We start from the raw sequence: 21,672 nt of genomic DNA, 5'->3' as shown, positions 1-21,672 counted from the left end.
GGATATACAGACCTTTTCCATGGATTATGGTCCTGTACACAATGTACTCAACTATGGTCTGCTGTTAGTGATGTGGCATTTGAGATATGGGGACTAAGATTTACACTGAATCCTTTATTGTACCTATTCCACTACGATGCAGAGGAGGAAAGAGGAAAACATCCCCCCCAGTTGTTCCATTCACTTTGTATTATTACTAAACGAATGATACTACAAAGGTGGCTGCAACCAGAATTACCCACTATTGCAGAAATACTCCACCAGTTAAAAGCTTTGTTCTATATGGAAAGATCAATGATTTTTCAAACAAAAGAAAAACATACGCAGAAATTGTTTCAGAAATGGAAAAGATACTTGGTAAAGTACATGTCCATTGCGGAATTGCACTCCATCATGGAACCGTTTACACTAACGGAATGGTACTTGACGGAGCAACTGAGGGGGAGCTTAGGCAGGTTGCAGGTAACGATGACTTAAGGAGAATCAACCTAACTCTTGGTTTAGCTACTGACCTCAATTTAAATGTCATGATCTCTTCTATGCACATTTTACTATCTGTACCACTTACCAAATCACATTTAATTGATAAGATGCTGATAATTTCCCTGTGATTGGATCCCGTTGTTGTTTTAAAATACTTGAACCTGGGGTCTGTGTACCCCGCTAACTGATTATGAACACGAATATATCTATTATGTTACATGTTTGTAATATGTGGGGCGTATTGCCCAATGTTATGTTGTCCTTTATACTAAGAAAAATGAATAAAGAAATTTATATTAAAAAAAATTAAAGTGGAAAAACACACTACAGGCTGATCCAACTTTGATGTAATGTCCTTAAAACAAGTCAAAATGAGGCTCAGTAGTGTGTGTGGCCTCCACGTGCCTGTATGACCTCCCTACAACGCCTCTGCATGCTCCTGATGAGGTGGCGGACGGTCTCCTGAGGGATCTCCTCCTAGACCTGGACTAAAGCATTTGCCAACTCCTGGACAGTCTGTGGTGCAACGTGACGTTGGTGGATAGAGCGAGACATGATGTCCCAGATGTGCTCAATTGGATTCAGGTCTGGGGAACGGGCGGGCCAGTCCATAGCATCAATGCCTTCGTCTTGCAGGAACTGCTGACACACTCCAGCCACATGAGGTCTAGCATTGTCTTGCATTAGGAGGAACCCAGGGTCAACCGCACCAGCATATGGTCTCACAAGGGGTCTGAGGATCTCATCTCGGTACCTAATGGCAGTCAGGCTACCTCTGGCGAGCACATGGAGGGCTGTGCGGCCCTCCAAAGAAATGCCACCCCACACCATAACTGACCCAATGCCAAACCGGTCATGCTGGAGGATGTTGCAGGCAGCAGAACGTTCTCCACGGCGTCTCAAGACTCTGTCATGTCTGTCACATGTGCTCAGTGTGAACCTGCTTTCATCTGTGAAGAGCACAGGGCGCCAGTCTTGCCAATTTGCCAATCTTGGTGTTCTCTGGCAAATGCCAAACATCCTGCACGGTGTTGGGCTGTAAGCACAACCCCCACCTGTGGACGTCGGGCCCTCATATCACCCTCATGGAGTCTGTTTCTGACCGTTTGAGCAGACACATGCACATTTGTGGCCTGCTGGAGGTCATTTTGCAGGGCTCTGGCAGTGCTCCTCCTGTTCCTCCTTGCACAAAGGCGGAGGTAGCGGTCCTGCTGCTGGGTTGTTGCCCTCCACTCTTTTATTGGGGGTGTCTTGCTAATTGCCTATAATTTCCACCTGTTGTCTATCCCATTTGCAGAACAGCATGTGAAATTGATTGTCACTCAGTGTTGCTTCCTAAGTGGACAGTTTGATTTCACAGAAGTGTGATTGACTTGGAGTTACATTGTGTTGTTCAACTGTTCCCTTTATTTTTTTGAGCAGTGTATTACATACTATAGTTCTGTTTATTAGTGGAATCACTAGGGCTGTGTTTGAGGGGCTATTTTGTATGCATGGGGAGGGAGGGGTTAAAAAGTGTTGCAATACGCTCCTAGGAGATGCAGCTACTTAACTATCACAAGGGACAAGCTGTTGCCCACCCACAGAAAGGGAAGAGAAGTCCTCCAGGTGTGTAAAAAAAAAAAAAAAAAAGAAGAAGAAAAAAGATGAAAATGACACTAGAGAGCAGCGGTTTATGCATTGATATAGTGCATTTAATTACGCCAGATGTTTTAATTGATTTTTAAATTCATGGGATAACACCTTTATCAAAGAAACCTATGGATGATGTATTCACTGTATACCTATACAGTGGCATAAGTCAGAGAATTCCATTGGAGGTAGCGGCTGGGAAATCATCCTGACATAGTGTATACCTCCAGGCTCAAATAAACAGTGAACAGACTCTTACGTGTTTTAAAACTTATTTTTGATAGAACATCTTTCCCATGCAATTTATCTTTCTGCTGAAATCCACAGTGCTGATGTTTTCTCTTTATGGTTGTTAAAGGGGTTGTCTCCCTTCAGTAAATAGCATTTATCATGTAGATAAAGTTAATACAAGGCACTTACTAATGTATTGTGATTATCCATATTGCCTCCTTTGCTGGCTTGATTCATTTTTCTATTACATTATACAGTGCTCGTATCCAGGGGCTATGCAATCCAGCAGCGGTGGTCATGCTTGTGCAACGCGCCGTCCCCCAGGGCCACTATCACGTCCCAGGTGTAGTAGGAATGCCGAGTGGTGTAGTGCGGCCTAAATGTCTCTTTATGTGTCACGGTGCTCCTACCTGGATACTGCTGGGCCCCAGGCTTTGGCCCTGAAGCAACATAAAGGGGGAATAATTGAGGGATGAAGGAAAAATAACTTGGGTCCAGACCTTGTTGTGAAGTTCAACGGCAGGTTTACTTGAATAAATGTTCATCCAAACGATTGGCAGCCTTCGTCTTGGTTCCAGCAGACTTTAGCATAAACTGGCAGGCAAACTCTCTCAACTCTGCTTTCCCCCTTATTTGCTGTACTGACAGGCTTGCTTAAATACTTGGCTTTCTTTCTTTATGCTACACTAAATTCTGCTTAAGTCTGGTTTCTGTACTTCTGATCTGCTCTAGTATCCTTTGATGGGGTGCCGTCGACTGTTATTCCCCTCCTGACACTCAGTAAAACTTATCTTCAGCCGAAGAACAATTCCTGTTGCTGATTTCTCTTATGGTGGCAGAAGAACTATTCCTCTGGCCCCTATTGCTTCCAGACCTCTTTTTCCATAGCCAGCAGAGCTTAGGGTGCTCTGGCTGGCATAGGCTCACCTGAGCGTACCCCTGCGCACCTTATCCTGTCTACAGTGGGATGCGAAAGTTTGGGCAACCTTGTTAATCATCACGATTTTGCTGTATAAATCATTGGTTGTTACGATAAAAAATGTCAGTAAAATATATCATATAGGAGACACACACAGTGATATTTGGAAAGTGAAATTAAGTTTATTGGATTTACAGAAAGTGTGCTATAATTGTTTAAAAAAAAATTAGGCAGGTGCATAAGTTTGGGCACCACAAAAAAGAAATGAAATCAATATTTAGTAGATCCTCCTTTTGCAGAAATTACAGCCTCTAAACACTTCCTGTAAGTTCCAATGAGAGTCTGGATTCTGGTTGAAGGTATTTTGGACCATTCCTCTTTACAAAACATCTTTAGTTCATTCAGGTTTGATGGCTTCCGAGCATGGACAGCTCTCTTTAAGTCACACCACAGATTTTCAATTATATTCAGGTCTGGGGACTGAGATGGCCATTCCAGAACGTTGTACTTGTTCCTCTGCATAGATGCCTTAGTGGATTTTGAGCAGTGTTTAGGGTCGTTGTCTTGTTGAAAGATCCAGCCCCGGCACAGCTTCAGCTTTGTCACTGATTCCTGGACATTGGTCTCCAGAATCTGCTGATACTGAGTGGAATCCATGCGTCCCTCAACTTTGACAAGATTCCCAGTCCCTGCACTGGCCACACAGCCCCACAGCATGATGGAACCACCACCATATTTTACTGTAGGTAGCAGGTGTTTTTCTTGGAATGCTGTGTTATTTTTCCTCCATGTATAACGCCCCTTGTTATGGCCAAATAACTCAATTTTAGTTTCATCAGTCCACAGCACCTTATTCCAAAATGAAGCTGGCTTGTCCAAATGTGCTTTAGCCCACCTCAAGCGGCACTTTTTGTGCTGTGGGCGGAGAAAAGGCTTCCTCTGCATCACTCTCGCATACAGCATCTCCTTGTGTAAAGTGCGCCGAATGGTTGAACGATGCACAGTGACTCCATCTGCAGCAAGATGATGTTGTAGGTCTTTGGTGCTGGTCTGTGGGTTGACTCTGACTGTTCTCACCATTCTTCGCTTCTGTCTATCCGAGATTTTTCTTGGTCTGCCACTTCGAGCCTTAACTTGAACTGAGCCTGTGGTCTTCCATTTCCTCAATATGTTCCTAACTGTGGAAACAGACAGCTGAAATCTCTGAGACAGCTTTCTGTATCCTTCCCCTAAACCCTGATGGTGAACAATCTTTGTCTTCAGGTCATTTGAGAGTTGTTTTGAGACCCGCATGTTGCTACTCTTCAGAGAAAATTAAAAGAGGAGGGAAACTTACAATTGACCCCCTTAAATAGTCTTTCTCATAATTGGATTCACCTGTGTATGTAGGTCAGGGGTCACTAAGCTTACCAAGCCAATTTGAGTTCCAATAATTAGTTCTATAGGTTTTGGAATCAATAAAATGACAACAGTGCCCAAATTTATGCACCTGCCTAATTTTGTTTAAACAATTATAGCACACTTTCTGTAAATCCAATAAACTTCATTTCACTTCTCAAATATCACTGTGTGTGTCTCCTATATGATATATTTAACTGACATTTTTTATCGTAACAACCAACGATTTATACAGGAAAATCATGACGATTAACAAGGTTGCCCAAACTTTCGCATCCCACTGTAGCTCGGAACTCAAACTAACTGGAAACTCCTGCCCCACCCTTCTGGCAGGAGGCAGGACTGGCCCACTTCTGCCCAAAGGGGGGATAATGGAATGGTGAGTTCCATGCTCTCTAACTATAACTCTACCATCTGCACTGCCACCTGCTGGTGAACCAGGCATATTACATGTAATAAACAGTTACATAGAAAGGTTAGGAATGCACAGTGTAGAGGACCTGGACAAAAATACATAAGATGGCATTTAGGTTAGACCATTAGAGACAGTAGCAGGGTATAGGAAAGGTAACACCACTCTGGGGTGTTACACTTGCACTCTATAGAGAAATGCACTGGCCTCCCTTGTGGCCTGGACCGCAGGAGTGTCCATAAGCTTTTCCCTATAGTGTGTAAGCACGGCCACTACTGCTGGATTGCAGGGTGGTGTAACCATGGAACCAAGAAGTGTATAAAGTGATGGAAAATGAATCCAGCAAAGTGGGCAATATGGATAAATACAGTCAGGTCCATAAATATTGGGACATCGACACAATTCTAACATTTTGGGCTCTATGCACCACCACAATGAATTTGAAATGAAACGAACTAGACGTGCTTTAACTGCAGACTGTCAGCTTTAATTTGAGGGTATTTACATCCAAATCAGGTGAACGGTGTAGGAATTACAACAGTTTGCATATACAAACTCCTATAGATGCACAGCACGCCAGCGGTGATGTTCATACAAAAATATTTTATTAAACATATATGCAAAAAATACAATACACTGCTGTTCCTTGGCCAGGTGTGTGTTATTCCCTCATTATCCCAATTACAATGAGCAGATAAAAGGTACAGAGTTCATTTCAAGTGCGCTATTTGCATTTGGAATCTGTTGCTGTCAACTCTCAAGATGAGATCCAAAGAGCTGTCACTATCAGTAAAGCAGGCCATCATTAGGCTGAAAAAACAAAACAAACCCATCAGAGAGATAGCAAAAACATTAGGCGTGGCCAAAACAACTGTTTGGAACATTCTTAAAAAGAAGGAGCGCACCGGTCAGCTCAGCAACACCAAAAGACCCGGAAGACCACGGAAAACAACTGTGGTGGATGACCGAAGAATTCTTTACCTGGTGAAGAAAACACCCTTCACAACAGTTGGCCAGATCAAGAACACTCTCCAGGAGGTAGGTGTATGTGTGTCAAAGTCAACAATCAAGAGAAGACTTCACCAGAGTGAATACAGAGGGTTCACCACAAGATGTAAACCATTGGTGATCGTCAAAAACAGGAAGGTCAGATTAGAGTCTGCCAAACGACATCTAAAAAAGCCTTCACAGTTCTGGAACAACATCCTATGGACAGATGAGACCAAAATCAACTTGTACCAAAGTGATGGGAAGAGAAGAGTATGGAGAAGGAAAGGAACTGCTCATGATCCTAAGCATGCCCCCTCATCAGTGAGGCATGGTGGTGGTAGTGTCATGGCGTGGGCATGTATGGCTGCCAATGGAACTGGTTCTCTTGTATTTATTGATGATGTGACTGCTGACAAAAGCAGTAGGATGAATTCTGAAGTGTTTCGGGCAATATTATCTGCTCATATTCAGCCAAATGCTTCAGAACTCATTGGACGGCGCTTCACAGTGCAGATGGACAATGACCCAAAGCATACTGCAAAAGCAACCAAAGAGTTTTTTAAGGGAAAGAAGTGGAATGTTATGCAATGGCCAAGTCAATCACCTGAGCTGAATCCGATTGAGCATGCATTTCACTTGCTGAAGACAAAACTGAAGGGAAAATGCCCCAAAAACAAGCAGGAACTGAAGACAGTTACAGTAGAGGCCTGGCAGAGCATCACCAGGGATGAAACCCAGTGTCTGGTGATGTCTATGCGTTCCAGACTTCAGGCTGTAATTGACTGCAAAGGATTTGCAACCAAGTATTAAAAAGTGAAAGTTTGATTTATGATTATTATTCTGTCCCATTACTTTTGGTCCCTTAACGAGTGGGAGGCACATAAGCAAACTGTTGTAATTCCTACACCGTTCACCTGATTTGGATGTAAATACCCTCAAATTAAAGCTGACAGTCTGCAGTACATCTTGTTCATTTAATTTCAAATGCATTGTGGTGGTGTATAGAGCCAAAAATGTTAGAATTGTGTCGATGTCCCAATATTTATGGACCTGACTGTACATTAGTAAGTGCCTTGTATTAACTTTCTATACATAATAAATGCCATTTACTGAAGGGAGACAACCCCTTTATCAAAAATGTTTTTATTTGCTGATAGCAAGCAGAGTTTTAGAAAATGCAGAAGAATTAAAGCACAAAGTATATTTAATCTGCTGAAGTTTTCATTATACAGTGTGTTCATTACATTTAACCCCTAAGTCACCCAGGCTCCATATTTGGGAAGAAAACATTTCTTAATGTGTGCTTGTGCTAGTCTTGGGGGGTCAGAAATGTGTGATCACTAGAGATAAGCGAATTTCAGGTTATGAAATTCATTCACGCTTTGTTTACTATTAAAAGGTGAATTGTGTTATGGATTCTGTCGCCACGGACCATAACGCAGTTCTATGACAGAATGCCTTTAGAGGCATTCCGTTATTCATTCCGTCATAATAGAAGTCTTTGGGCTGCAAAACGGATCCGGTTCGTTTCCGTTATGCAGGAGAGTTCAGTCATTGAATTGCGTTATGGTCCGTGGTAACTGAATTCATAACGCAATTCACCTTTTACCAGTAAATAAAGCGTGAACGAATTTTAAAATATGAAATTCGCTCATCTCTAGTGATCACAAATGACAGGTTTTATATTTTACGGTGTGGATGTCAGAATATCCGCAGTGAGGGGCCATTTACAGAGAGGATACATGTGTTTATATTACAATCGGAAGTGACTGAATTTTTATGGTGTCTGGCCCTGTTTCAACAGAAAAAGAGGATTTTACTTCTGTCCTCTCAGAGATTATGATGTACATCCTCCTAGCATTCCTTACCTTGTGGCTCTTGATCGAGGTTGTCTATTGCTACAGAAAGATCTCTAAGGCTGAAGAAGTGACCCAGGAGAGTGTGTAAGTATACTCCCCTCCATACTGAAAGGTAAAAGACATACGTGATTCAACAGAGGTAACCGATACACGTAATTTATAGTACACCATCATTAATCTTCATACCCCAAATACACTTACAGAACAGGATAGGACTAGAAGTCCATGGTGCCATCAGCCATTTTTCACAGCTCTTGAGTTTTTGAATAGCTCTTTGACACTTATAAGAATACTAACCCTTTAGCTCGGGATCAGACTTTACAAGGTTTTTTGTAATTTCTAACTATGGAGACATATAGGTCTGCGTAGGGGCTATAGACAAGCAGAGATGAAGGTGGTCACGGCACTCCAAAAGCAAATTCAATGTGTTTTAATCCACCAAATGGCTGAACATTTGGTGGATTAAAACACATTGAATTTGCTTTTGGAGTGCCGTGACCTTCTTCATCTCTGCTGGTATATTGGGGGTCTCTGAGGCCGAGACCTGACGCCACGAGCACCGCCGCAAAGTCTCTTGAGTGCATTCAAGTAAGTGGTGCTGTCCTACCATACATTTTTGTTTGGGGCTATAGACAAAACGCGGCAGTATATCTTTAATCAAGAAGATTCAATCCTTTCATCGATGGTATATATCAGGTGGCAGGCTTCAACATAGGCCACTGAACACGTATACAGTGGCATACGCTGGCCATTGACTCCAATTGTATATTATAATATATATATATATATATATATATATATACACAGTACAGACCAAAAGTTTGGACACACCTTCTCATTCAAAGAGTTTTCTTTATTTTCATGACTATGAAAATTGTAGATTCACACTGAAGGCATCAAAACTATGAATTAACACATGTGGAATTATATACATAACAAACAAGTGTGAAACAACTGAAAATATGTCATATTCTAGGTTCTTCAAAGTAGCCACCTTTTGCTTTGATTACTGCTTTGCACACTCTTGGCATTCTCTTGATGAGCTTCAAGAGGTAGTCCCCTGAAATGGTTTTCACTTCACAGGTGTGCCCTGTCAGGTTTAATAAGTGGGATTTCTTGCCTTATAAATGGGGTTGGGACCATCAGTTGCGTTGAGGAGAAGTCAGGTGGATACACAGCTGATAGTCCTACTGAATAGACTGTTAGAATTTGTATTATGGCAAGAAAAAAGCAGCCAAGTAAAGAAAAACGAGTGGCCATCATTACTTTAAGAAATGAAGGTCAGTCGGTCAGCCGAAAAATTGGGAAAACTTTGAAAGTAAGGGCTATTTGACCATGAAGGAGAGTGATGGGGTGCTGCTCCAGATGACCTGGCCTCCACAGTCACCGGACCTGAACCCAATCGAGATGGTTCGGGGTGAGCTGGACCGCAGAGTGAAGGCAAAAGGGCCAACAAGTGCTAAGCATCTCTGGGAACTCCTTCAAGACTGTTGGAAGACCATTTCAGGGGACTACCTCTTGAAGCTCATCAAGAGAATGCCAAGAGTGTGCAAAGCAGTAATCAAAGCAAAAGGTGGCTACTTTGAATAACCTAGAATATGACATATTTTCAGTTGTTTCACACTTGTTTGTTATGTATATAATTCCACATGTGTTAATTAATAGTTTTGATGCCTTCATAGTCATGAAAATAAAGAAAACTCTTTGAATGAGAAGGTGTGTCCAAACTTTTGGTCTGTACTGTATATGTATATATATATATATATATATATATATATATATATGAAGATATACCATATGGTATAAAGTTTTTGTGATGTCCCACTGTCTAGGCAAGTCTAGTTTGCTGCACTTCCGATACAATAGAAAAAAAACACAGTGCCAACGTACATCTAATGTTGGCCAAAAGGACAATGCATGTGGCTGGGGTTTGAAGTGTCATAAGATGCATTCATCTGATCGATATCTAACCCTAATTCCCATACTGTCTCAGCTGGATGTGCATACAACCTCTAAAAGCAGATCACCAAAATAATCAGAAATCACTGATGCCACTTATCTCAAGGAAAACAAAATCAGATAGCCAACCTTTGTTTCATCCACTGGCCGGTGTGGGCAAAATTTACTGTAGGGCCCATAAGCTTTAGAGAGTGTTGGCGGGAATTGCTGATGTCTAAGGTGCATGGCTAGACTGTATAATCGAAGCTGATATAACCATGTTATTAGAATGATGTACAGTAGTGCGCCAAAAAATAGCGAGTTTAAAAAAAAATGCGAAAAATCATAAATGTAAATGCACTGGAAATACTACATTCAATTTCTAATCAAAACACTAACATTTATCCAGTTTACAGAAAATAAAGAAAATGGAATATTAGGCCGTTCCAAAATAGCAGTGCCAGCATTTTTCTTTAAAAACTCAAAATTTTTGTATATAATCTTAAAATGCCAGAATGCGGCCAGATCTCAATTGGGCTGGACGGAGCCTTACAAACCCCCGGCAATGCCGGAGTGTGCAAAAGTCCAGCAGGCTGTTCCCTGGCGGAACAGCCTGCCGGATCACTGACGCTAGTCTGCAATTAGTGTCAGGATCAGGCTTTACAAGTTTTTTTTAAATGTAATCTCTAACCATCTGTGAATACTAGGCGCTACCGAGATACTGTCAGGCCCATTCACTATAATGGGGACCGGCATAGATACCCCGGCAAATACGGTATGTCGAGAGGCGGCCGGACAAAAACTGCTGTGCGCTGCACGGTATTCATGGATCCGGCAAGCTGTTCCCGGCTGGAACAGCTTACCGGATCTGCTTACTGCAAATGTGAAAATTTGCTTCTTTGCACACAGCGTTCAATCCTCCCATCGATAATATAGGTCAGATATCAGGCTCCAACATATGCCACTGAGCACGTATACAGTGGCATACTTTGGCCACAAAATCTTGCACCATTTCTCTTTGGGCCAGTCAGTGTGTTCCTGGGCAAATGTTAACATGTTCAGGACATGTCATTATTTCAACAACGAGACTTTATGGGGAGTTCTTGCTGGTCATTTTGCTTCACTTAATCATCTTCTGACTCTAGCAGTACTCACTGGTAACTTCAGATCTTTCTGGAGGTGATCATTGGCTGATCATTTGCCATTTTCACTATTCTTTGATCCATACTAACGGTAGTTCTGTGCTTTCTTTCCGCTTTTCAGGTTTAGCTTGCCATTTTAAGGCATTTTAGTTCATGTTAGCTGAGCAGCCTATAAATTTCTGCACTATATGTTTTTTTTATTCTCCAATCAACTTCTGAAAGTATGTTGTTCATCAGAACAATGTCTGGAACAACTCTTTTTTTTGTATTCCAACAGGAAATGCACTATAACCAACATGTGCAATTTTCCCCACCATTCTACATTAAATAAGGGCCAAAATTGACACCTGTTATTCTACAGAACGAATGACTGCACCAATTGGAAAGCTATGTATAGCTTTTGGGCATATATATTTTTTTATTGTTGCAATGTACTCATTTTGAGCTAAAAATTTTTTTTTCAATTGGTCTTTATTAAACATTTTGAGCCCCTTTCTCTGTACAGTCTTGAGATTCTCTAGTAGCAGGCTCTGTATTTTCACAGTTTCCTCATCAGGCAGCTCAGCTGACAGCTCATTATCTCTGCTTTCTGAACTCCTAAATACCCATTAAAGCTCAATTCTTATCTTACTGATACAAATGTGGCTTAGATAAGGTTTATTAGATGATCTGCACAAAGTGAAAGTACAATTCACACATCTAGACAGTTAACCCTTTGTGACAGAACGGCTGAATATTTGTAATAAATAATAATTGAAAAATTATTTTTAGCCCAAAATGATAAAATGCAATCATAAAAAAAAATTGCCCCCAAAGGTGTACATAGCCTTTAATTCCTCACTGCTGTTACTTTGAGCACATCCCTTTCAATTAAACGTGTTGTGTCGTCTGATAGCTGTGGGTCCCACCTCTGGGAGTCCACAAAGTAAAAGAAAGTAGGCATCGCATGCGCGGCTGCTCTCCATTTATTTCTACGGGAGTGCCGAAAGTAGCTTGGCCATTTCAGAAGTTCAGTAGAAATGAATGGAAATTGCACAGTGCAAGCACGGCCATCGCTCCATTCAGCGTTATTTTCGGCAGTCCCATAGAAATGAATGGAGGGCAGCTGTGCACGCGCAGTCCACTCTCCTTCATTTTGTGGGCTCCATGCTAAAGTCCCACTTCTGGACCCGCACCTATCAGACATTGGTGGCATATTCTAGCCATATGCGACCAATGCTTGAGAGGACAACCCTTTTAATGATTTAATTACTGCATGCATGTCTAAGGCTACTTTTACACAAGCGGCACGGACCTCCGGCAGGCTGTTCCGTCGGGTGAACAGCCTGTCGCATCCGTCCTGCCGCTAGTGAACGCGTGCCCCTGGACTGCCGCTCCATCCCTATTGACTATAATGGGGGCGGAGGCGGAGTTCCGGACGGAACAGCCTGCCGCTAGTGTGAAAGTAGCCTAACTCATTGGGTCTGCTTTTTATGTATTACTCTACTGCGCTTCCAAGTAAATTATTTGCTATGAGAAATATCGCTTCTACTAAAAACTATGATCAAGTAATGATGCTGAACTGCTATTTTTTAAACGCTACTGTATAATAATATCTGTAATCAATATATCTTCATATATCCCTTGTTTCACAGCACGGATTATCTAGCAATACCCTCAGAAAACAAGGAACACTGTCCTGTTCAAGTGGAGGATCAATGAAGCGAGAAGATATCAACTCACAGAGGTAGGCATCAGATCCAGACATGTAACAGAGGGCTAGTAAATAGATGTATGTCACAGACTGCTCCTGCTGTAACATGCATGTAGCGCGTATTTCCTGGTGCAGATTTAGAAGATAATCTGGACTCTCACAAGACCAGAAGCAGACAATGGAGCAGAGATAACGGTTTGATAAATAGAAAAAAAGCATAATTTATTCCGTAGAAAACATTTAAGCTCGTATGTTATGGTCCAGCCATGCCAACAATCAGGCCTGCAAAAAAAATTATCCATTACCATATTAAGAGGAATTTGTCTGGTGCTCAGTGGTTCTTTGGCACCTCACTGAAGATTCTGGAAGTCTATAGGCAAGTTCTGCACTGGCACCGACAGTGCTCATGTTAGGGAATCATTGGGGGACAGGTAAACACACACTGTAGTATATGTGTCCTTGTCTGAATATCTGTAATCCAGTACTTTGGAAATGTGTCTTGCAGGTATGTAAAGACCATCAGATAACCTGGCATATATTAGATCCCTCAAATGACAAATTAATGGAATTTTAGTTTGCAGAGATTTATGATTCTTTAGGCTACTTTCACACTGGCGTTTTGGCTTTCCGTTTGTGAGATCCGTTCAGGGCTCTCACAAGCGGTCCAAAATGGATCAGTTTGCATTCTAATGCATTCTGAATGGAAAAGGATCAGCTCTGAATGCATCGGTTTGTCTCCATTCAGTCTCCATTCCGCTTTGGAGACGTTTGAAACGGAGAAAACAGATCCGTTCTGACCCGCAATGTAAGTCGATGTGGACGGATCCGTTTTCACTGACACAATCTGGCACAATAGAAAACTGATCCGTCCTCCATTGACTTTCATTGGTGTTCAAGACTGATCCGTCTTGGCTATGTTAAAGATAATACAAACGGATCCGTTCAGAACGGATCCGTCCATGACTGATCCGCACAAAACGCGAGTGTGAAAGAATCTTGGGCAGTGGTGCTAGGTTTTGGCTACCAGGTGGACCTTATTAGCACCTGAGGCTTCCATTGTATGCCACCGGAAAAATGACACAGTAATACAGCATTCTGGACCATATCCATATTATAACTGCTTTACAAACTTACAAAACCTATGAAAAAGACTATCTGGACAGTGTCACAGAATTGTGTCCCATAAACAGCGGTTAGGACCGCTGTAAATCTGCCTTCCCATATCGATGACATCTGCGGAGACCAAGGAAAGCACATCTTGGTTGTTTTATATAGAAATTGCTCTCTCAGGAGCTAGTTTACATATATAGATACTTCCTGCATAAAAAGTTGTCAGTATATACTGAACATATAAATTACATTACATATTCTACACAGATCCTGAACTACAGCCTGTATTATACTCCAGAGCTGCACTTGTCAGACAAGCCCTTAAAGGGGTTTTCGAATTTTCCTCAGGATAGGCCATCAATAACAGATGGTCAGGCCCGATACTCCGGAAGTGGGCACCAGAGCTACTGCAGAACAGCTGATCAGTGGGGGTAAAGGGTGATGGACCCTTAACAATCAGATAATACGCATTCAGATGACTGTACAGTGCCTGGTGTACAGATGACCATTCACAAAATGTACATTATCAGAGCATCAGTGCAGACACTGAACAAGAGAATGCTGGTTAAGTACAAGGTAAGTAATGTACAGTCGTGGCCGAAAGTTTTGAGAATGAAAAAAATATTAGTTTTCACAAAGTTTGCTGCTAAACTGCTTTTAGATCTTTGTTTCAGTTGTTTCTGTGATGTAGTGAAATATAATTACACGCACTTCATATGTTTCAAAGGCTTTTATCGACAATTACATGACATTTATGCAAAGAGTCAGTATTTGCAGTGTTGGCCCTTCTTTTTCAGGACCTCTGCAATTAGACTGGGCATGCTCTCAATCAACTTCTGGGCCAATTCCTGACTGATAGCAACCCATTCTTTCATAATCACTTCTTGGAGTTTGTCAGAATTAGTGGGTTTTTATTTGTCCACCCGCCTCTTAAGGATTGACCACAAGTTCTCAATGGGATTAAGATCTGGGGAGTTCCCAGGCCATGGAGCCAAAATGTCAACGTTTTGGTCCCCGAGCCACTTAGTTATCACTTTTGCCTTATTGCACGGTGCTCCATCGTGCTGGAAAATGCATTGTTCTTCACCAAACTGTTGTTGGAAGAAGTTGCTGTTGAAGGGTGTTTTGGTACCATTCTTTATTCATGGCTGTGTTTTTGGGCAAAATTGTGAGTGAGCCCACTCCCTTGGATGAGAAGCAACCCCACACATGAATGGTCTCAGGATGCTTTACTGTTGGCATGACACAGGACTGATGGTAGCACTCACCTTTTCTTCTCCAGACAAGCCTTTTTCCAGATGCCCTAAACAATCGGAAAGCAGGCTTCATCGGAGAATATGACTTTGCTCCAGTCCTCAGCAGTCCATTCACCATACTTTCTGCAGAAGATCAATCTGTCCCTGATGTTTTTTTTGGAGAGAAGTGGCTTCTTTGCTGCCCTTCTTGACACCAGGCCATCTTCCAAAAGTCTTCGCCTCACTGTGCGTGCAGATGCGCTCACACCTGCCTGCTGCCATTCCTGAGCAAGCTCTGCACTAGTGGCACTCCGATCCCGCAGCTGAATCCTCTTTAGGAGACGTTGGACTTTCTTGGACGCCCTGAAGCCTTCTTAACAAGAATTGAACCTCTTTCCTTGAAGTTCTTGATGATCCTATAAATTGTTGATTGAGGTGCAATCTTAGTAGCCACAATATCCTTGCCTGTGAAGCCATTTTTATGCAACGCAATGATGGCTGCACGCGTTTCTTTGCAGGTCACCATGGTTAACAATGGAAGAACAATGATTTCAAGCATCACCCTCCTTTTAACATGTCAAGTCTGCCATTTTAACCCAATCAGCCTGACATAATGATCTCCAGTCTTGTGCTCGTCAACATTCTCACCTGAGTTAACAAGACGATGTCACGGATGGTGTTGCAGAAAACAAGAAGTAACAAATAAAAGATCCGACTGACTTGATCCCAAACTAAGGGACAAGAGGGTGAGCCCTATAATAGCCCTAGAGCTCTCCCTGACTGCTCAGCCCATGCAAAGATCTCTATGATAGAAAATTGCATGTCCACGTACCTAGACTGAGTGACACCTGAAAACCCTATAATAGTGAGGGGACACGACCACCAGCTCCCTGCACTTAATACGGAGGGAGTCAGGGTCACCTAGAATCAAGCCAACAGGAAAACACAAATAAAGGAATAGACTTTATACTTTGAGGAACCAGCAGTTGCAACTTCTAGCAGTGAGCACAATCCACAAAGTAGTATAAACCGCAAAGTGAGGCAGTATGGGAGGGGATATAAAGGGAGGCAATCACTGCTAATAGATGACAGCTGGGAGAGGGAGAAGAGATGTCAAAGCGAAACCAAAACAAAAGAGCATCATGCAGGAGGTACTGAAGAACTTCTGTCAGAACTTCTCAGAGATCTGGAGGCCATATCTCCAGAAGGATATAGATACTCTAGAGAGAGTTCAGAGAAGAGCTACTAAACTAGTACATGGATTGCAGGATAAAACTTACCAGGAAAGGTTAAAGGACCTTAACATGTATAGCTTGGAAGAAAGAAGAGACAGAGGGGATATGATAGAAACTTTTAAATACAGAAGGGAATCAACTCGTTAAAGGAGGAGAGCATATTTAAAAGAAGAAAAACTACCACAAGAGGACACAGTTTTAAATTAGAGGGGCAAAGGTTTAAAAGTAATATAAGGAAGTATTACTTTACTGAGAGAGTAGTGGATGCATGGAATAGCCTTCCTGCAGAAGTGGTAGCTGCAAATACAGTGAAGGGGTTTAAGCGTGCATGGGATAGGCATATGGCTATCCTTCATATAAGATAGGGCCAGGGGCTATCCATAGTATTCAGATATATTGGGCAGACTAGATGGGCCAAATGGTTCTTATCTGCCGACACATTCTATGTTTCTATGACAGTACCCCTCCATCTACGAGTGGACTCTGGACATTCAGAGCCCACCTTCTCAGGATGGGACCTATGGAACGCCCTGATAAGACGAGTGGCCTTAAGGTCCGCCACTGGGACCCACATCATCTCCTCAGGACCATAACCCTCCCAATGAATGAGATACTGGAGAGATCTGGCGGTGACAGACGATTACTGAAATGATCTCAGCAGGTCCTTTAATGACAGCAATGAAATGCAGTGGAAAGTTTTTTTTTGGGATTAAGTTAATTTTCATGGCAAAGAAGGACTATGCAATTCATCTGATCACTCTTCATAACATTCTGGAGTATATGCAAATTGCTATTATAAAAACTTAAGCAGCAACTTTTCCAATTTCCAATATTTATGTAATTCTCAAAACTTTTGGCCACGACTGTATGTACACAGTGACTCCACCAGCAGAATAGTAAGTGCAGCTCTGGAGTATAATTGTCACGAAAGTATCAAGAGCCACGTCTGACTCCGTTATACCCGGGGTCAGGAGGTCGCAGCGGGTGGCTGCGCGCTCTATATCTAAAGATCACGTTGTTTCTTAGTGATTGTTTTCTGTGTTTGCCTTGCTATCCTTTTTGTCTCAATCAGGGATCCGTAGCTTCTCCTCCTCAGCTGTTTCTTGTCTGCCACTCCCAACCTCCTTATATTCTCCCCTCACTCTTCTCTAGTTGCCAGTTATAGAGCTTCCTGCCTGGACATCTATACTGACCCACTGGAGTTGTGAATCCTGGTTGTCGTTCCAGAGTGCTTCCCTCCGGATCCCTGTTGGGCTTCTTGTTGTCTCCTGTTGTCGCCCACCTGGGATTATATGTTGAGTTTGTATTGTCTGTCCTTCCCTTGGTGTTTTCCTTTAGAGCTAGTGGTGCGGACTAGTGTTCCCACCGCCCTGTTCACTATCTAGGGCTCAGCTTAGGGAAAGCCAGGGCTTTAGGCATGTGATCGGCGTACGGGTGAGGAACCCGTCTAGGGACGTCAGGGCAGCCAGGTGCCAGCCGCTAGGTGAGTCAGGGGTCACCACCTTCCCTCTCACTTGGGCAGGGCCTTCCTTGTTCCCTCCCTCTGTGTCACGTATGTGATAGTCACGCCGACCGTGATATTATAACTGGCCTTTACTTTTTGAGAAAAAAAAGAAAAAATTTTTTTTCTCTACTTAGAATCCAATATGGATCCTATTGCTGCCTTGGCAAAACAGCTTCAAGGCCTGTCTTTGGAGGTGGCAGGATTGAAGGCCTCTGTCCTCCAACAACAGCAGCAAATGCAGCAGACCGCACCCCCAGCGGTTGCTATGGGTAACCAGGTTGTTACAGAACCCAAGGTTGTTCTTCCTGACAGATTTTCTGGGGGAAGGGACAAATTTGCGACGTTCCGTGAGGCCTGCAAATTATACTTTAAGTTGCGCCCTTACTCCTCAGGTAATGAAGAACAGCGGGTTGGGATTGTCATTTCCCTGCTTCAGGGGGACCCACAATCCTGGGCGTTCTCGTTACCCCCTGGTTCCCAGGCTCTCCGGTCAGTGGAGGGATTTTTTGGGGCTTTGGGTCTCATATATGATGACCCTGACCGAGTCGCCCTGGCTGAGTCGAAGTTACGGAGACTCCTACAGGGAGATCGGTCAGCAGAGGAATATTGCTCAGAGTTCCGTAGGTGGGCTACGGATACTCAGTGGAACGACCCGGCTCTCAGGAGTCAGTTCTGCTCTGGGTTATCTGAAAGGGTTAAGGATGCACTGGCGCTGTATGAGACCCCCCTTTCCCTTGATGCTGTTATGTCCCTCTCTATCAGAATAGATAGGCGTCTTAGGGAGAGATCGAAAATTCCTGAGCAATTGGTTACCTCTCCCAAGCAACAATTAGTCTGTACTGACTTAGATGAGCCTATGCAGCTAGGCGGAACTTCTCGTCAGGTCCGTCCTCCTGAGGTTCGCCGTAGGGGGGGGGCTTGTTTTTTCTGTGGGGGGAAGGGTCATTTCATTAATGTCTGTCCCTCCTTTCTCAAAAACAAAAGACCGTCGGAAAACTACTAACCCCAGGCTGTGCGGAGGATGTCAGCCGGGGGGTATACGTTTCCTCCATACGAACATCTCAATTTGTGTTACCAGCGGTTATTGTTTTTGGTGTTAAGACGGAGTCTATTTCTTTTTTTCTAGACAGTGGAGCAGGGGTAAATTTGATAGATGCCCATTTTGCCCGCACTATGGGTTTGTCTCTCTGTACGCTGCAGAGACCTATTCCCGTATTCGCTATAGATTCGGCTCCTCTGTCTCAGAGAAACCTCACCCACATTGTTCATAATTTACACCTTCGGGTAGGGGACCACCATAATGAGTGTCTTTCATGTTACGTTCTGAAGGGCCTTCCCTCTCCTGTGGTATTGGGTCTTCCCTGGTTGGTAGCGCACAATCCAGTGGTGGATTGGCAGGCCAGGGAGATATTGGAGTGGAGTGAGCATTGCAGAGAGAATTGCTTAAATAACAATTGCTTAATCGCCTCCATAGCTTCCCTACCTACATTTATTTCGGACTTTGAGGACGTTTTTTCTGAAAAGGGTTGTCAGAAGCTACCACCTCATCGTCCTTATGATTGCCCGGTTAACCTGATTCCCGGTGCAAAATTACCCAAGTCCAGGTTGTATAATCTTTCGGGTCCCGAGAGACAAGCCATGAAAGATTATATCTCCGAGAGTCTGGCTAAGGGACACATCAGACCCTCTTCTTCACCCGTGGCTGCAGGGTTTTTCTTTGTTAAAAAGAAAGATGGGGGCCTGCGTCCTTGCCTAGATTTCCGTGAGCTAAACCAGATAACCATCCGAGACCCATACCCTCTTCCTCTCATTCCTGACCTTTTTAATCAGATTGCGGGTGCTAGGTGGTTCTCCAAACTTGATCTTAGGGGGGCCTACAATCTGATTCGTATCAGGGAAGGGGATGAGTGGAGGACAGCTTTTAACACCCCTGAGGGGCATTATGAAAATCTAGTTATGCCTTTCGGTCTGACCAATGCCCCCGCTGTCTTCCAACATTTCGTTAATGATATTTTTAGTCATCTCATCGGCAGGTTTGTAGTCATATACCTAGATGATATCTTAATTTATTCGGCTGATCTGAAAACACATGAGGTGCATGTCAGGCAAGTACTGCAGGTCCTACGGACGAATAAATTATATGCGAAAATTGAAAAATGTGTCTTCGCCGTTCAGGAAATACAGTTCCTGGGATATCTATTATCTGCTTCAGGTTTCCGTATGGATCCTGGGAAGGTCCAGGCAATTTTAGATTGGGATCTTCCTGAGAACCTTAAAGCTCTACAACGGTTTTTGGGTTTCGCAAATTTCTATAGAAAATTCATTAAAAATTATTCAGTGATCGTTAAACCCCTTACCGACATGACTAGGAAGGGGACTGATTTTTCTAAATGGTCTGACGCCGCTAAAAATGCATTTTCCTCTCTAAAAGAGAGGTTTACCTCGGCACCTGTTCTAATTCAACCTGATGTCTCCCAGCCTTTTATTGTTGAGGTAGATGCGTCAGAGGTGGGAGTTGGGGCTGTATTGTCTCAGGGTCCGTCTCCTGGCAAATGGCGCCCTTGCGCTTTCTTTTCCAAAAAATTATCTTCTGCAGAGAAGAACTATGATGTTGGAAATAGGGAACTGTTGGCGATTAAGCTGGCGCTTGAAGAGTGGCGTCACTTCTTAGAGGGAGCAATCCACCCCGTCACGGTGATTACGGATCACAAAAACCTTCTGTACCTAGAATCGGCTAAGCGTCTCACCCCTAGACAAGCTAGGTGGTCGCTATTCTTTACCAGATTTAACTTTGTAATCACCTATCGTCCTGGGGCAAAAAATACCAAGGCAGACGCGTTCTCGTAGTTTCCCTGGAGGGGGTAATGCTAGTGATCCGGTACCTATTTTACAAAGAGGAGTGGTTGTCTCTGCTGTACACTCTGTTCTAGAGGGAAAGGTGTTAAGAGGCCCAGGGGGACGCCCCGGCCTCTTGCCCCTCAGAGAAATTGTTTGTACCGTTAAACCTGCGTCTTGAATTATTAAAAGAACATCATAATTCGGCACTTGCTGGGCACCCGGGTAGTAAAGCAACCTTGGAGCTATTATCTCGTCGTTTTTGGTGGCCAAGGTTGCGTCAGGATGTAATGGATTTCGTGTCTACTTGCTCTACTTGTGCACGCGCGAAAGTCTCTCATACACGTCCAGCAGGGTCTTTATTGCCTCTTTTTATTCCCAATAGGCCATGGACACATCTGTCAATGGATTTCATCACTGACTTACCGTTGTCTGCGGGTAAAACAGTTATTTTGGTAGTAGTAGACAGGTTTAGCAAAATGGTACACTTTATTGCGCTACCCGCACTTCCTAATGCTAAAACTCTTGCTCAGGTGTTTATCAGTGAAATCGTGAAGCTTCACGGGGTCCCTTCCGATGTGGTTTCGGATCGGGGAACCCAGTTTATTTCTAAGTTTTGGAAAGCTTTTTGTTCCCGTTTGGGGGTACACTTGTCCTTTTCCTCAGCTTTCCATCCTCAGTCGAATGGACAGACTGAGCGTACCAACCAAAACCTAGAAACATATTTAAGGTGTTTTGTGTCTGAAAACCAAGAGTTGTGGTCATCATATTTACCGTTAGCTGAGTTTGCCATAAATAATCATTATCAGGAGTCCACTGGCAAGTCACCATTCCTTGGTGCATACGGTTTTCATCCCCAATTTTGTACTTTCAAAGAGGGGGGGTCTTCTGGGGTTCCCGAAGAGGAAAGGTTTTCTTCATCTCTTTCTTCGGTATGGCAGAAGGTGCAAGTTAACTTGAAAAAGATGAGTGGTAAATATAAATGCATGGCCGATAAGAAACGGTCGCCAGGTCCGGACCTAGGGGTGAATGACTATGTGTGGTTGTCTACTAGGA

General features: G+C 43.2%; 1 protein-coding gene across 2 annotated transcripts in view; it reads left to right on the top strand.

The window, feature by feature from the left end:
• The window catches only part of SCN3B (sodium voltage-gated channel beta subunit 3), an 87,576-nt gene that overhangs the window by 59,523 nt on the left and 6,381 nt on the right, over positions 1–21,672 (top strand). For both annotated transcript variants that reach the window (XM_040431081.1, XM_040431074.1), the window contains exons 5-6: positions 7,870–8,008; positions 12,639–12,730. In XM_040431081.1, coding sequence (XP_040287015.1) covers positions 7,870–8,008; positions 12,639–12,705 — 206 coding nt within the window. In that variant the 3' untranslated portion in view covers positions 12,706–12,730. The remainder of the gene's footprint in view (positions 1–7,869; positions 8,009–12,638; positions 12,731–21,672) is intronic.

This window comes from Bufo bufo, chromosome 1, assembly GCF_905171765.1.
Source record: "Bufo bufo chromosome 1, aBufBuf1.1, whole genome shotgun sequence".
NCBI lineage: Eukaryota > Metazoa > Chordata > Amphibia > Anura > Bufonidae > Bufo > Bufo bufo.
The sequence above is the reverse complement of the archived record's forward strand: the minus strand, read 5'-3'. Positions and strand labels throughout refer to the sequence as shown.